Raw genomic sequence first — 18223 nt, 5'->3', positions numbered from 1 at the left:
CAGCCTTGTACAACCACATTACAAATGCCTCAATTTTATTTATCATTGAGATTTGAAGTTAAGCATAAGTTTTTAAATATGACAATTATTTTATTATTACATACTTCCAAAATATGTTCTTATTGTGTATTTGTAAAATTGCCTTCGGCTGTAAACAAGCAAATAAATAATAACTTATTTGATCAAATATATCCCACCGCTAACCATATACTAGTTAAATATTTTTATATTTTATAAATTAATGCTCCTTTGTTGTTGAAATTAGGTTAGTTTTAAATCTTCGATTTCCTAAGAGAGCGAAGCGAAGAGTCATGTAACAGTGGATGATATCACTAAAATGTCTGAACAAACCAGATAGTGCGGGTTTCCTAGAGAGGGTTGACTGTGAGCAGAATGTGTCATTTGCAGGACGGCGGTCATAGCGGTACGAAAACTGCGTTTTCATGTAGTGGTGGACATTTCTGTGTCTGAAAATGAGTGCAAATGTGATTTGGACTATCACAAATGACAAAATTTCGATTGATTTTATGAGAAAATCATGAAAAATTTGCATTCTCTGTAGCATGATTTTTAAACATCTCAGTCTCCTTCAAAGGATTGTTTTTAACTTACGATGACTCCTCATCTTTCAAATATACCCACTTATAATACTAAGTATATTTAGATTGTTAATTTTCCGCCGCAGTATGTCTCAGTTTTATAAAAATAGTTGATAAAATGAAGTGATCACGGCTAGATCACGGCTAGATCACGCCTAGATCACGGCTAGATAACGGCACCCCTCTCTTAAGTTGACATCTCTGGTCACTGTTAAGATGTCCGTCTTGTTACGCCCACCTTATCATGACATGTCATGACTGATAGATAACAGCACCGCTTTCTATAGCGTAAGAGCAAATCGCAGATTATTTTGGTAAAATTTCCACCCATTGTTTTAAAATTGAGTTATTTTATTATCAAAATTACATTAATTTAATCTCTAAAAAAGTTACTTTAGATACAGCGTTTTTCTTTCATTACCATTTCCCTTCCCATACCTACTTCATTACCGTTTCCTTTCATTTCCCTTCCCATAGGGAACTGCAACTGAACTGCTTTTGTGTCAACCGTGTCGGGAATCCAACATGAGACGTCTTGACTTGTCTAGACAAAAACCACGAGGCTATTCCTTATACCAACCATGTAATTCAATTGGCAATAATCTAGATTTTAATAATCGTTTCTCACAGTATTTTCAAATTATAACCTGCATATTGTACTTTTTGTACAATTTGCAAAATGTTTCAAACTTGTATTTACAAAATATGGTGGACCCTATGTCCTTGCTTGAGCCGTCCTGTTGTATAGTATATTGTTCAATATACTAATGTTTCTATTATAATGTATTAAATAAATATAGATAATCTGCTAGTGATAGCTTTGATTTGACTCATTGCCAAAGAAAATTGTCATAATTATATGTAGGCACATTTGAGTTGAGTAATTTTACTTTGTACAAAAATCATGCATATAAACCAGATAATTGTCGATGACAGTCTATGGTTGATAGATTATTTTATAAACCTGTATCCGTCGATCAGCCAACCCAATCGATCCACATTAATCGATGACATCGATCGACATCGGTCGGATAAATGTGGTATCACCTCAGAGTAATAACGCGCTACCACTTATAAAGCCGCCCATAAGCACAAAAATTTGATTATTTAAATTAGGTACTCAGGTCGAGAATTGCCAAATCGATATTAATCTGCAATTTTGAATATACCCATGTATTTATTTTCTTATATGGTAGGTATTATATATTTATTATTGCATGGTTATTCCAATTTATATTTATATAATTCTTCTTTTATTATTATAATACGAAAATTCTCACGTTATTTATAACCAAAGCCAAGAACAGCGACGAAAGGGTCAGTTGTTACACCAAATACAAAAATTTGCAACGCTTTTGTTCTTTGCAAAAAAGCAAAATGGCACCTCTATAAGTGGGCAGCGCGTTATTACTCTGAAGGTATCACCCTTGTATTATACAGATGAGGAAGTTTAGATTTTTTAAACTTTTAAACTAAGCCAAATATTTACCTAATTTAAGCGTACTATGATTTTTAAAATTTAAAATTGCCACTCCATTTTTACTCGTTATGGTACTTCTGTAGATTTTATTCAAACAGCCATTTGTGATTGGTGATCTAATTTGTTTATAATGATGACATAGGTACAGTGCGTTTGAATGTTTAATCACACTTGAATATTTTATTTGAAAACGTTCTGTCTTACACACATAATCAAAGTTTGTTAAATATTTTGATGGACTGTACAAGTGATGATTTTTTATATTTTTTCTTGATTTTAAAGAAGTTTCAGCTCAGGTAAAATTAAATGTTTGTTTTAAAAATAATATTTCGCCGAGCGTTAAACTTCTTCATTTCAAATTCAACACTAATAGAGAAAAAATAATGAACTGTTGTTTTCAAAAACCTTTTAAGTAAGAATGTTCCTATAATGGCAGCCATGTTAATTTAAATTACACATGACAGTAACCTACTTAGATAAAATTAATAATACATCATTGTATTTTACAAAACTATTGTAAAATATTTCGTTTTAATAGGGTTTTTCATGTTTTTTTTTATTATTTTTGTTTTTATTAACGGTATTAATATTTTTTCATACGACGTCGGATAAATTTTCTAGAAAGGTTTAAAATACGCATATTTTGAATTACCCGAAAATCAGACATTTCACGCCCTGTAGGACAAATGGGACGTATGATGTTTTGACGCCAAACTTGTACGCAATGTTTATTAGAAGCGCAGACGGCGGTCATACGTGATGCCAACTGCGGGCTGTTTGGAAGTGCTCATTTTTAAACCTTATAATTATAATTGAAAACTTATTTTGAATACATAGAATTGTAAAAATCCGCTCTAAATTTATATAATATTTTTAACATCATTCCCAGCTTGTGAAAACACCCTATTATGTTCATTCTCTCAAAGAAGACTTCGATCTGTACGATTTGTAACAGTATTAAAGAAAAAAAAAACAAGAAAAAAGCGCATTGATATAAATATTGTATTTTAATGTTTTATCACATTATGTCATTTCAAGCCTAATGGCGCAGGAAAAGATTCGGGAAAGAGCGAGAAATTATTCCAGTTCCTATTATTGTTATTATTAGTGTGCCATAGAAGAAACAAATGTAGAATTAGAGTACACCGAATAATGTAGGTATAATATTATTATTATGGGTATGTTACCAATATTATACTCACATCTATCTTATTTCATAAAACAAAATGTTAACCTTCCATACTTTTAACAATCACCATATTTGATTCTTTGGCAGGGAGTCAATTATATACTGTAGATTTGACAAAAAAGTATTACTAATAGCGAATATTTACTTGTAACTTTAATCTAAGATAATATAAAGACGTCAATTGAATTAGTACTGATAATTCATAATTATGTAGTAATATTTAAGAGGCTTGTGCGTTATGCATCAAAAACTGTGTGATAAAATATTGTTTTCATGACAACCTGTTTATTTTTATTCCTCATCCTAATTCTTCAACAAGATGGTATAGTTAAGTTAAATCACATAAAAATACAATGACTTGTTACAACTCTATCTTATAATTACTTTTGTACGTAGCTAGCTATGCATACCAATAAAATTTAGCCGTTTTTTGTTTGCCCATGTCTGATATCATTCGAGTATCTACGGGGGAAAATATTATTACATTTCACGCACATCATGGACTAAATTGACTTTAGTGCTATCAATATTAGTATATATCTATGATTTTTACAACCATGACATGTAAACTCGGATATTATACAGTTTATACAAAGTTTTATTTTCACTAAATGGTGGGAAGTAGGGAGACATTCGCTGCAATATTATCCTTTAACACAAAAGCAATTTGAACAGAGTTGGCTTCAAATTATTTTTCTTAATTAAATATAACATATTTCTATACCTCTTAAAAATTTTAAAAAGTCTGTAGCGAGTACAAAAAAAAACAAAAAAGTTATAACGAAATAAACTTCATCAAATAAACTATAACCACAATGCAATTTTATATTATTTGATTGATTTCATCACAAGTTTACTGCTAATAAACTTGTGTTGCTCATTGTGTTTTTAAGTTTTCTTCCTAATTAAAAAAAAGGATATTTCTCCACTGATATTTTTAGCGCATAGGTACTGCAATTGAAACACTACATTTTATCATATGTTTTACTATTTAAATTTAAGATGCTTCCAGTCCAAAAAATACTCGTCTAAGTATTTTTATTTATTGTGAAAAACTTATTTATTTTGACCCAGTCAAGAATCAAAGTTGATACCTTATACACAACTGCAGTAAACTATGTGTTCTTTTGAAATTTAAGTTTAATTTAAGATATTGAAGCTGGTGGTGTTAAAAAAAATAAAATTGTTTTATAGAATTTATGATTTTGTCCTTTTCTCCTTGGGTTTTTATTATTTATGTATGTGTTTTATATCATTTGATAGTACTTTCTCCCACCGTTTTTATTTGAATAAAAGTAAAAAATATCTTCCTAATTTGTACGAGTTTACAAAATTATTATATCATCTAAAGTGTTGATCTATGTTTTTAGTTTTTGGGTTAAGTTTAAAACACATTTATTACATCGATATTTATTTACATATATTTCTTTTGCAAAAATAAATCATGTACAATAAATTGGTTGTTTTATTTCAAGAGCTCGAAGAAACTAAACATATGAATGGCTCATTTATGAAACATTTGGAATCTGGGTAAGCATTTCCAATAATCTTACACAAATAACAGTTTTGCACACTTTTGACTAGAAATAAAATAATTCAGAAGCTATAAATGTTAGTAAATATTTGCACATAACCACTTACTGACTTTTCTATGTATGTAGGTTTCTATGAATGTTTTCTATGTACGTTTCGAAACTGATAGAGCAGTAGTAGTAGTGATGCTATATATCACGAAAGAAGACGCACTCTCGGTGGACCATTGGGTAACCTGAGGATGTGAGAGCACTCGCCCTCTACCTAATAGTCCATTACTGTAAGGACGTACTCAGTATATATATTTTCTTTTCTTCTTGGAGGGTAAGAGTTAATTTATGGGGACCAGTCACAGTGGATCTACGCAGGTCGCTGTGAAGTCAGGTGCTTAAATAAATGGCTAAATGGCACTGACCTCTATTTACAAGAATTAGAATAAGTGGTTATATAAAAATATTTACTAATGTTTATTGAAATGTTTGACCACAAAGTTTAAATATTAATAATATAATTAAGAAGCTGTTTATCTAAATTTTAAATAAAATAATCTTACTTGTATTGTTTCATGTTTTTATTATACTTTTTAATTGAACTTTTCATATGGGTAACAAAAAAGAACAAGAGAAGCTAAGAGGCCAAATATTTGTAGTTTTACAAATTCATTTGAGAATAAAATCACAAGTAAAATTCTTTAGAAAGCGAAAACAAAAGCAACTCCTTTATGTTGTGAATGTGAAACCGCATGTAAATAATATTTCCATATCATTTAAATATTCGTGGATCAAGTGGATAAAATAAACATTTACCTTATAATTAACCTGGTTGAAAACAAAGTTGTTTTATTTTCATTTTAATTATAATTAATAAACACAAAGTTAGTGCTTTAAATATATACATTTTATATTTACTTTACAACTCCCATCTGATCTTTCTGATAATTTTTTACACACAAAATTAAATAGTACATAAAACAAATACTAAACAGTCGTGTATACACAAATAAATAGTATATTTATTATGCATGTGCACATGAATAATACATTATGTAACCGAAAACTAATGTTCTAAAATATAAATTAAATTCTACCAATGCAAGACTCAAAAATTTGCATCTAAATTCACTTAGTAATTGATACTAATGTAATTTTTGGGAAGGTATTAAACACGGTATTAAAAAGTCTTTCACATTAAATTCTACGTGTCTTCTCTAGATCGCATCAAGTTAGGTAAATCAATATGTTCCATTTGTATAAATGAAACTGCGTCAAAAGTAACAATACCGAGAAGAAATGGAACACTGGTAGGAAGAGATTCGCTGACTCTTGATAAAGCTGCAGGACTTGGAATGGGTGTTGTATCACTGAAAATGAGCAAACAGTATCTCAATTATTGCATGTAATGTGTTATTTTTTGATAATGCTTATTTCGCGACATTATTCAACATGAAAATAAATAGTAACCAAAAAAAATATTCACCAATTATGTTAATATGCCTTGCATCTAAAATGTTAGGGTTTCGATAAGTCTTAAACATTTCATTTTGGCATCACAGAAATAGTTTTAATGTGTATTTCAGCAAAAGTCTACGATACTGCTTACTTTTGAGATACAGAATACATTGTAAGTCATTTAATATCATTGAAAGTAAATAAGCTCATTTATCAGCATCAATAAATACTCGAGGCAAAGGTATTTAAAAAAATGGTAAACGATAATTTGAATGAGGAAGTTCAGTGGTTTTTAATAATTTTTTTTTTTGCAGACTATCAAACTGAGCAAAAATAACATTTTAAATATTTTTATGTATTTGTGTTATCAGCATTATTTTTAAAGTTTTGTAATTTTGAAATTACTCTGCATGTGACGTCACAAGTTCTCTTCGGTGAGTTCTGCTAACTAGTGGCTTCCCGTAAACCAGAAATCTATCACAACACTCTATCATCAGTTGACTCGGAAGAACTAGTGCATCGTTCAAAGTAGTTCATTTTTATTATTTTTTTCATATATTTTCAAGAAACTTCACCGTACATTGAATGGTCTAATTTTTACCGCACATAAGAAAACATTTTTATATCCAATTTCCTATAGCCCTGAACTCTCTCATTATAAAATATAAAATATTGAATATGGTTAGATATTTACAAGTTCAGTAAACTTACCCTAATACAACAATGCTGAATGATGGATGTGGCAGGTCAGACTTTCTCAAAGTCTTAAAACTGGGTAAATACATATCATAAGATATCTTCAATCTGTCATCCCCCTTCGCAGCACTTCCGAAAAGTTTCTGATCATCGTAAGCGGAATTTAAGATCTGTAATCGTTCCAAAACAGTGGAAACAGATTTGCAGTCTTCCGGTCTTACGAGTGGGTGCGTTTTGTCAATCTTGATAGTTATGTCATTCAATCGTGATTCTGTCGCATCATTTGGTGTGGATTCATCGTCACTTATGCAGACTGTACCCGAATCGCGTTTCCTCTGGAAAAGTCTTTTAGCTTGCCCCCAACTTTGGATTAGCCAATCTTTTTCATAACTCAACTCCCTTACGTTGTTGAGAATCGCGTAACTGATTTTCAGGTTTGAACTCGCTATGTGAATATGTCTCGGCTTCTTCTGAGAGTAAACTGGCCTATTCCAAGAGTCTTTCTTAGGATACCATGTCCCAAATATACTAGCATCTTTGGAATGATCACAGACAACTTTCTTCTTACTTCTAGGAATTGTTTCTACATAACTATTACCTGTTTCTTTGGGGTTGGTTTCAGAATCTTTAGAAATTATTTTACCTAGCTGATCACCATTTTGTTCAATTTTATCATTAGATAAACTGCACACGTCAAATTCAGAATCAGACGAGCTGTATGATGTGTTGACTTGAAAAGTTAATTTGGATTCCGATTGACTTCTTTTGGTTCGTAATTTTCTTTTAACCCTTCGCTTGACTCTGGAATCTGAACTCGGTGAGTAATTATTCTTTAGTCTGGAAACTTTACATGGTGAACAATCAGAATCGGAACTCAATTGTAATACTTTGTCATTTTCTACGGTAGTCAAACATCTTTTGGCATTAGTTAAGGGCACTTCTTGACACATATTGCTATGGTTTGATATTTTCTTCAATAAACACTGAGGCGTTTTAAAATCTAAAGTATAATCTTCATTAAACTTTTGATTGAACTTATCAACAGACAGCTTTAAGGCTTTTCTAAGATCATCAGATTGTTCATTTGGGCTAATTATAGAATATCTCGAAATAAGAGCTTTTATTTGTCTAAAAATACTTTCTTTCGAAATATTAGTACCACTGCTGGCAGTTTCTGGAGGTCTAGAATAGTGCACATTTTCCGGGGGAGAAATTTTACACTTGTAACAATGATTAGTTTGATTTCTGCAACGTTTCCTGTGAGACGGATTACTCTGACTTTGGGCATTGCTATTACGGGCACTGAACATTTGTGAAAAGTTGTTTTCTCTCTCCGAACTGCACGAGTTATAATTGGGATAGTTATGTCCTAAATTATTACTCGGAAATGCATTGGATCTACTGCAGAACATACTGAAAGGCTGAAAAAAGAAATTGGGAGCGAATCTCGGCCTGCTATTGAATTGCGTAAAAAAGAATGGTCGTTGACCAAAATTATTAGAAAAACTATTGACTCTTCCAAACATCCCATTCATGTGGGGAAACTGGAAATTGTTCAAGAAGTTTGCTTGTCGAGAAGACAACTGATGGAAAATATGATTCCAAAAATACATATTATTGGCAAAATTATTACGACCGACAAAATGAGAGTTAACATTTCTAGAATTTTGCGTTTGGGAATTAGACCTTGCAGCATCTTGATGACTATAATTTGTGATACATTTCAACATGGGATTGCGGCTATTTGAAGCTTCATCATAGAAATTAACACCATTACTATCAACATCATTCATATTACTTTTGTTTGATAACTTATTCAGTACTAAAAGATAATTATTTTTATGTAATGTAATATCAGGTGGGATGTACTTTTTATCTGGAGCCTTTAAATACATCACATTTTTATGGTAACAGTTTGGTATGGAATCTAAGATATTTAATTTCAGTGAAAACGACGGTAAGCACTCGACTTCAACGGGGTCAGAGTCATGGGATAAACTAGAACATACATTAATTTCACTATCCAGATTATTTGCATCACCATTACATATGGGTTGATTACAATTTGAATCATCTACGACCATGCAATCATCACTGGAACTATCGATATCCATACACGTTTGATTATTTATATCTTCAATATTTGATTCACTTTCGTTTATAACTGAACCATCATTTTCTTCTACAATTAAAACTGTTTCAACACACATTTCTATTGCATCATCAATAATTTCTTTATCAATCTCGATATCACTTTTGTTTAATTGGTTTTCGGAAAAATCTTGTAAATTATTATTATCATTACTTTCACTATTAATTAAATCTACAGGATCACAATCTTCACTATCCTTGGTAATACAAATATTATCTTCTCCGCCGGTACGATCCTTAGATCCTAAAATATTACTAGTATCCGCTTTACTCGAGTCGCTATCACCACATTTAGCATACTGCCTCGTTTCATCGTATCTGATCAATTTGTAGCCTTGCTTAGACAGTAAAGAATAAACTCTGTACTCATTTAGTGAAAGAGATTTTCCGATCAATAAGCAATATGCTTGCTGAATTGAAACTGGAACTCCGTAGTATTTAAGTTCTAATGAATTCTGTAAAAAGGACAAAAAACTAATTGAAAATAAGAAAAGAACAAAACACGAGGAAATTTTTGACAGTTTATAGTACCTAGTTAAATTCAAGTTGACATTTTTAGATAAATTTGTACCCAAATTAAAATCAGAAATTAATTGCTAGCAATCGTAAAGTTTAATAAGTTAAACTATTAGTGGTCAATATTTGATTCAAAGAGAAGAGGCAAGAGACTAACTTGTAGATATTTGGAAATTATGATAGAAAAATACTATTAAAAAAATTTCATTGTAAACTATGCCGTTAACAGTAACGGCTTATAAATTATCGACTACAACAAATTTATATTATTAAAAAGCTTTATTTACCATTTCCATTAGATGTAACGTTTCTTCTGGTAATAAATACAATTGTTGATTTATTATTTGTCCCATATGAAGCCACTGGCTTCCTTTCTTTCCTGTTACCAGAGCTTTCTGTTTGTCATCTTGCCATTCTGCTTGTGTCAAAGTGCTCCTGTAATCAATACACATATAAGTTCATACTCACCATTAAAACAAATATTTCATGTTGAACTTGCGAGAAATTAAACCAGAGGAGTAGAGCACGTTTGGCAAATGTACCAACCATTATCTCCACCACGCATCTCCACTCGATTTTACCCGAGTAGTCGTCAAGTCAAAAACACTGTCCAGGATTCTGGATCTATTTCACACACAGAATTGTATTCATTATTCGCCTGGACAGACAGTGTGTTTATTAAAAATTCATCTTATCAACAAAAAAAAGCTACTAACATCACAATTATTTCTAAGGCATATATTACGTCAAAGTCTACTGTTATTAGAATGTCATCACATTGCAGCAATTATCAGAAAAAATATGGGACTGCTTGTAGCTATGGATAGGTTATACACTTCGCACGGTTATAAAACTTCAAATAGACTGTAGGTTTACCTTTTTTCTACTCTTTGCCATTCGAGAACACATTTCCTAGCTTCTAAAGCACTTTCAATTTGTTTTTTCTCAAGCCAGGTTCCACTGGGAACAACAGATTTGGCTCCCTTTGTTGGCAAAAAAGAATCTGATTTCCTTCCGCCCGTTTCCATCAATTGCTTGCCACTAAAAAAATATTTGATTAGATACAAAGTTCGACCATGGCGAAGAAATGTCAATGAGTAAATAAACACGTATTTAATCTAAATCTGTTGATAATTAAGGGCGCAAAAAATATTTAGGATGGTGAAATGCCAATCAATGTAAAATAACACATTTTTTAAAACTTACGATAGCAATTTCACATTATTAGCCATTACTCAAATTTACATGAGCACGACAGGGACGAAATGTCAAATTTAACAGATTGTTAACCATAAACAATTTTATTATCATTTCTGATCATTTCAGAACGCATAGACAGTGACAGAAATTTAAAATATTGTGCTGAAAAGTATGATGTAGAAAAACATGGGTTTTTTTTTCCTTTATTAGGGCTTGCTACCTAAATATTATAACATCGGCCGAAAACAAGTTACATGAATTTACAAAATATAATTAACATAAAAAGACCCAAACAGAAAGGAATAACAATTTAGACACAAACAACAGACAACAAAAATAAGGGTACAAGAATAATAAAATAATAATTGTAATAATAAATATATAACTAAACTAAGAAAACTCCAACATAAATGGAAATAGGCACTAACGGAAAAACCCGCAAAAAACAGATAACGCCTATTTAACAAAAAAGAAATACTTACTTGAAACTCATTGAAATATTTTTATGAATTAAAATTTAAGGAGAAAAATTTAAATTATGAAGATAAATAGGTAAACAATCACTCTGAGATGTCGTTAATCATTTACTTTCATGTCACTCCCCAAAATAAAAGATTACAAAATGTGTACCTCTCTTTACATTTGTTTTACTCGGGGTATACGTTTCACATAGTACCGTGTAAAAAATATGAGATCTGTAGAAAAAAGCTGTATGAAATCGGTTTCTCGATATTAGGGTACTATTATATTAGGGTACATATAAGTTTCGAGGGCACTTCTTACTGCTCAGTTGGCACATTAAAAATAATTATAATTAATTACTTACCTGATAATTAATTACCTAAGACGGCGTCAGCATATATTTTTTCATATTCCGATATACAAGACCAACCTGCCGATGGTTATGCCTGTTGGAAGGGCTAACTCTATGCTGAACAACATCGCTCTGGATGTTGATCTGTTCCATGTATTCGAAGGGGTTTTCCGGAGCAGCATTCTCCTATTACTTTGACAAGAGTCTATTTCATGTATTTTTTCGTTTTTATAATATGTACGTCTTAAATTTTAGTTTGTAATATATATGTTATTTTTAAATAAACGAATTGAATTGAATTGTTTAAAAATAGATTCAGGATTTCAATAAATGAAATTGAATACTATTTATTGTAACTTAATTTTTTTCTTAAATGTATCATGTCATCAAAGTGCTTTAAAAAATCTTAACAAAGATTATTCACTTTCATAACTTTATTATATACTCGTATTTTACGCTAAGTAAAGGGGCAATGTCGGGCATTCCAATTACGAATAGTATAATATTATATTCTTATTCTTAGAGGGGGGATCAATGCTATTCAAGCTTCTGACGTCACTGTGACCTGTAAAGATCTCAACAATATTTTGAGTTTGTTCAAATTTTTGTAGACAAGGACTGGATTCGACTCCCTGGGAAGCTGTTTATATTAACATATTACAACAGAGATGAAGAACATTTAAGAGAAGGTAATATAGAAGTCTAGGCATCTACAGGGCTTATGACCTGTCAATGGCTGGTTTAAGTGGGCCACTTAAACCGTTGACATTAACTTTACGTGAGAGTGGTTTAATTATTTTTTTGTCACTTTTTTGTCACAGCTTAATAAGTACAAAAGTATACCATTTGATACTTAGGTTACCGTATATTCACGGAAACTAGACCACTGTGCACGTGCAAACCACGAGCCTACTGCGTGATACCGCATGACACATCACGGCAAAAAACTACACGACATGATAAAATACAATACAGAGTATCGAGATTTATTATTTTACAATTACTTATTCAGTTAATGTCTGGCAAATGCAATAACCAGTATACCATGAGACCGACTAATCTCCAGTCGATTTCCTTTTACTGGATTACCAGAGAGTACTTGCTAAATTTAGATAATGATTTTGATAAAATTATCATTAAAATCTATTTTGTGAAGTTTTACAATATTATTTTAATCGGGTTGTGGTCCCGTGGCCTGGTGTTACGGACTCACGGATCAGAGGTCCGAGGTTCGAACCTCACTCTGCCCCTACTTGATTTCCATTTTCTAATAGTGAGTTATTTACAACTCGTTGCAAATGGTCACCAAAATTGAAATATTTGGGTAAATTAAAAGAAGGCTAATATTTCTTTAAATGAATTTTTTTAAATGAGGCGTTTTTATTGGTATTTTTATCAAAGTCATTCACTATGCAGTTTTACGTTTATTTTTTTAAATATTTTCAAATTTAAATAGGTACTAACAAATCTAATAAATCTCCTATAATTTTACCGTGCCGTTTAGTTTAATATGATATGTGTGAAATAGGTTATTTTCCGTTGGGTATCACGCGGCTGGTTTGTGTATTTGGAAATTCTTGTAATAATAAACAGACTTTAGTTATATATATATATATATATATATTTCAAACCTGTAAAAAAGCCTTTATATCATATCCTTTATATCAATATCAAATACAAAGAAAGTTAATGTCGCATTTTTTGCATATCCGTCGTTGTTCTACGATTCCGACGATATATCCTCATGTCATGAACATAAAATTGAGTGTCATTATTCTTCGAATTTGGTGTAATGTGTGATAAGTGATGATGGATGACGTAGATATGTGGGCAGGTTTACGAGTTTTATAACTGACGTAGGTAATATTCAAATTACATCAAAATGTCGTTACTTTTTGAGCGATGACGCGTTGAATTTAAATTAATTCATTAATGGGGTAGAAATTCGCTCAGAAAAAAAAGTAATCTAGGGTTGGGGAGGAAGTAAATACAAGTGACCGATCGAAGTTTCAGTTTCGGGCAGTTTAAGATAAAATAAATGCCTTTCGATTTTTTTTTATTATAAAAAAAAATATATATTTTTCGTACTCCCAGGAGTTACAACCAAACTTATTTTGGGACAAAATTTTGAAAATAATAACAATTTTTGATTTTTTTATTTCGGCTTTTATTTAAACGGCTAAATAGTGCAGAACCAATTTTAGCATCATCACTCCCTTTCCGCGACTAATGATGCATAGGGCACTCCATTGGTACACCAACCGCAGCGTATCTTGATCATTTTTGTTACATGAAGGAAAGGTGGTCAGTCTTACACTTCAGGTAAAAGCCCAGGGACTATGAAATATTCTGGTATGAAAACACCCTTTTAAATAAATATTTCATATCAACCATGTCGGGAATCTATCAGACTACGGGCCGACAACATAATATAAACCTTAGAAAGCTATTTTATGTTCATCTAATGTAGAAATAACTTACATAATAATGTACATATAAATAAATAAAAATAATCTTCTCAAAAAAGAAAAACTAAGAACAGAAGTTAAATAAAAAGAATACATGGGGGTATTAAGCGAACTTAGAAATCTCCATCGGAGGAGTTGCTGAGATATTTGTGAAAAACTTTGGAAAAAGCATTGTGATTTCGAATTATTATGCTTGACTCAATGGAGAATGCTAAGATTGCGGTGTCAAGTAGTTTAATTGAAATCTATTTTTGCAAGATTTAGAGATGGTTTTAAATTACGGCATTAACAACTAATTTTCCGTTTTTGGTGGAGATTTCTTAGCTTCCTTCTAATACCCTCACATGTTCAAATTAATAAAAATAAATGACTGTTAAGGAATCAAACAAAAATTGTGATTTTTTCGTGAAAGAGATCGAATATAAATAATTATGTTATACTCGTATTATGTACTTATGGTGGTCTCAGGATTTGCACCCACTGTTCTAACAGGGGTGAGTGGATCCACCCTGCAGTGGCTTGGAGAAGCGAGTGGCTGGAGCTTTTTAGGCGTTCCCGTAGACTCCAGGCTCTTGGGTGAAGTAGGGCAGCGAATGAGTTTACCCGTCCAGCTGTAAACATTTTGTAGGTACAGCAGTACTACCTAGGCTATCCAACACGGTGTTTCAACGAAATATCAGAGGAAAATTCCTAATTTTAAAAACCCTCTTTAAAAAAAAAACTGATTTTATAAAATGAAAACAATTCATTACAATAATGTTTTTAATTGATAAAATCCTTAATGTCACGGATTAGCATCCCTTCCACAAACCCCTACCCCTCACCCACCCAGCCCCTTCTCTAGTCCCCATCTGGTACGAACCTCTTCGTTGGTCACATACGTTTTTAATCTTAATAAAAAAAATATTATTCAAAAATTGGATTTTCCAAAAAAATAATTAAGATTTTATTAAAAGCACACCATAAAAAATATTCTTCGGAAGTTTTTTGAAGCAAAATACGAAATTCTAAAGTTCCGACATTTGATTATTGTGAAGTCATACGGTTTGATAATTACTTTTTTATAATTTATGAAAATTAATATAAGGTCTATAACTTAAAAACTTTTTTTTTTATAATTCGAGCGTTTACTAAAGAAAATCTATTACAATTCTGTTATTCAAAGTATTGTCTGTCGGAAGTTAACATTTCCACATCTTTTTGGAAATTCGTCAAAAAACCGGTCATCTTTTGAATCAAAGAATGAATCGAGCCAATTTTCGATGCCTTGGATTGAAGTAAAGCGTATTCCGGGAAGTGCATTCTGCATTAACCGAAACAAATGGAAGTCAGAAGGCGCCAAATCTGGACTATATGACGGGTAGGGCAGAACTTCCCATCCGCTATTTTCCAAATAGATTTTAACGGGTTGAGCAACGTGTGGTCGAGTATTGTAATTTTGGAAAATCAATGTCTCCTGTCTGGTCTGCCATTCTGGCCGCTTTTCCTTCAATGCTCTATTTAAAGGAATTAGTTGTTGTCGGTACAGCTCTCCAGTAATGGTTTCACCTAGTTTTATAAGCACATAATACGCAACTCCCTTCTGGTTTTCATCTCCAAACTTTTTTGGCCGCTCTTTGTTTATAATATTAAAATCACCACTTTCAAAGCGTTGAAACCACTCGAAACACTGATTTTGCTAGAGCAAGTTTGCCATACAATTCCACGAGCAAAAGATGACTTTCGGCTGCAGTTTTCTTTGCAAAAAAGTGACTCAGAAAAACTTCCCGCAAATGCTGTTTTTTCGCCAATTTTCGAAACTTTCCAAGTAAATCAAACACCGTTGACTGATTTGAAAGCTTATGAATATAGCTTAAAAATGACATGCATGTCCATGATTTGCTACACAAGTGTTGACATCTAGTGTAAAATTCTAGTTTTAAAGTTTTAGACCTAATATAATTTAGCTATGCTATGGCAAAATTAATTTAAAAAATCATAAATACTCCGGTCATCTTACATATGTACAACCCCCATAACTGTCAATAACTGACTGAATCTCTTTTCTCACAAACACCAGCCGCAGAGCAGCGTCTCTGTATTTTTGTTATGAGTTATATCTTCGTGCTGTCTCTTATACATATTTATTGCTATATTGGCGTCACACTCATTCTTCGCGTAGCAGGGATAAATATTTTTTATAGTAAACTCCAGTTGAGTTTTACAAATTTTACTTTCCGAATCCGGTGTGAAAATTTCCATTTGAAGATTGTAAAAAAAAAACTTCATTATTCAAAAAAATAAGAGAGATATATCAAGTCTTATATATTCTCATTATCACAAGAGATAAATGCCCCTAGGCGCATACATTTCAAACAAAAAAATTAATACGATTTTAAAATCTGCGTCCCTTGTAAAATGTTTTATTACGTAGTAGTTTCTTTCAAAGTTTTTTAGGAATAGATTAAGCTGTTTCAATCTGATGAAACACAGCATCTGGATAACTCACAAATAATTTAATCCATGGATATTTAAGTCATTGAATTTAATAATGATAAAAACACATGTCCTTAATGTTGACCGTACATCAAATTTTGTTACGACTTTTATGTATGGGAGTAAAGCACAAATCCGGCAGACGAAGTATAAAAGCTTTTGATTTTAAAATGCTATATCTTAAACATGCGAGATCAATGTGAATGTTGCTAATCCTTAAGCAGATAGAGCATTAGTGTGAAGTACGTTTACCAGGGATGGAAATACTGAGAGAGATATTGAAAAGGTGAGTGCCGGGAACAGGGTAGGCGTTCACAATGGAGTCCGGATTCTGAAACTTGTGTATGGAAATGCAAAAACAAGGATAAAAATAGACTAAGTGCTGTCGAAATGCGACCTCTCATGCAAATGTGTGGTATAATTTTGTACGATAATAGACATATATGTCGAGATCCGTGTCTTAAAATTAAAGTCCTGACGAATTGTAAGCATACAATTCGTCAGCAGGTTATTTTTTTCAATGTTTTATACTTAACCTACATTAACAATAATTTTATTCGAATAACATTACATTAGAAAAATTATAGACCTTTTAAATTTACTCAAAACTGTAAATTCAATATGGGATCGTCCTGAACTGTTATCTCTCATCAACTTCAGGGTGCCTGGAAGAATGACTAGACAGGTGCCACCGTTTTGTAGCAACAATTCACGCACAGTGTATACTTGTAATGCTGTATTGAACAGACTTCATTAACTCGGCAATAGTCATTCCCACGTATCGGATATATTTAGTGTAGGGTATTGTTCCTATAGAACAAACCTTTTGAACTTTGTCAAAGATGGTGAATGGTAATTATATTTATTTATTTACACATTTCATAATACATACAATTTTTTGTTTCTTTGCCCAGCAGTATGAAATAGTACTTACGATTTTCTTGTTATATTACTTATAATATTATTTTTTTTTTTTTGTTTTTTCTTATTTTCTTAAATTGTTTCAACTTTCTACTGAATATGTTGTATAATTTTTAGGTTATTTTTTCAAAAAAATCTTGCACAATTTTTAGTTAAAATTTTTTCATAAATCTTGGGTAAAAGGGAATTTATGTTTTTTTAAAAAGAAAATACTAAGCCAAATATGAGGGTACTACTTGCAAACCCGGCAAACTCTACCTTTCTTTATTTTGAGCAAATCACAAAAAAATGATACAGTACATAACATCAACTTTTATTTGTAATGATCAGTTTCAATTTTATTCGTAAGCAGTGATGACATAAGCATGATTATGTCAAGAAACAGTAGTGAAATAATAAATTTAATTTTATACATTACCAACTTTGCAATACTTGAGTATAGGTTGCCATGTTTGCAAGAAAGCTGATAATTTAAAGTCAAGTTTTACAATTAAGCCGCATTTTTAACTGACAATGTTAAAATTATTGTAAAAAATTGTATTCTGAATAAGTTTCAATTAATATCTCACTTTTTTTAAATATTGGATTTTGCCGGGTTTGCAAGTAGTACCATGTCAGTATTATAATTTTTTGTAAAAGGCAGATTTGCCGTTTATATTAATAAAATAAAATAAAATAAAATACAAAAAAATCATTATTTTCCCAAAGAGACTTGCAGCTACAGAGCGCATGG

The 18223-nt window shown here is 31.4% G+C and overlaps 1 protein-coding gene across 1 annotated transcript; it reads right to left on the bottom strand.

The window, feature by feature from the left end:
* Positions 1 to 5105: 5105 nt before the first annotated feature.
* LOC148274042 (uncharacterized) lies at positions 5106 to 10896 on the bottom strand. Its single transcript, XM_088237712.1, has 5 exons — positions 10819 to 10896; positions 10489 to 10653; positions 9900 to 10047; positions 6961 to 9551; positions 5106 to 6161 (listed from the first exon to the last, which is right to left on the bottom strand). The coding sequence occupies exons 1-5, from the start codon at positions 10842 to 10844 to the stop codon at positions 5996 to 5998; spliced, it is 3096 nt and encodes a 1031-aa protein (XP_088093838.1). The 5' UTR covers positions 10845 to 10896; the 3' UTR covers positions 5106 to 5995.
* Positions 10897 to 18223: the final 7327 nt, after the last annotated feature.

Source organism: Micrasema longulum, unplaced genomic scaffold (genome assembly GCF_059751315.1).
Source record: "Micrasema longulum isolate JH-2025_06_02 unplaced genomic scaffold, ASM5975131v1 h1tg001774l, whole genome shotgun sequence".
Lineage (NCBI taxonomy): Eukaryota > Metazoa > Arthropoda > Insecta > Trichoptera > Brachycentridae > Micrasema > Micrasema longulum.
This window is presented reverse-complemented; position numbering and strand designations above follow the sequence as displayed.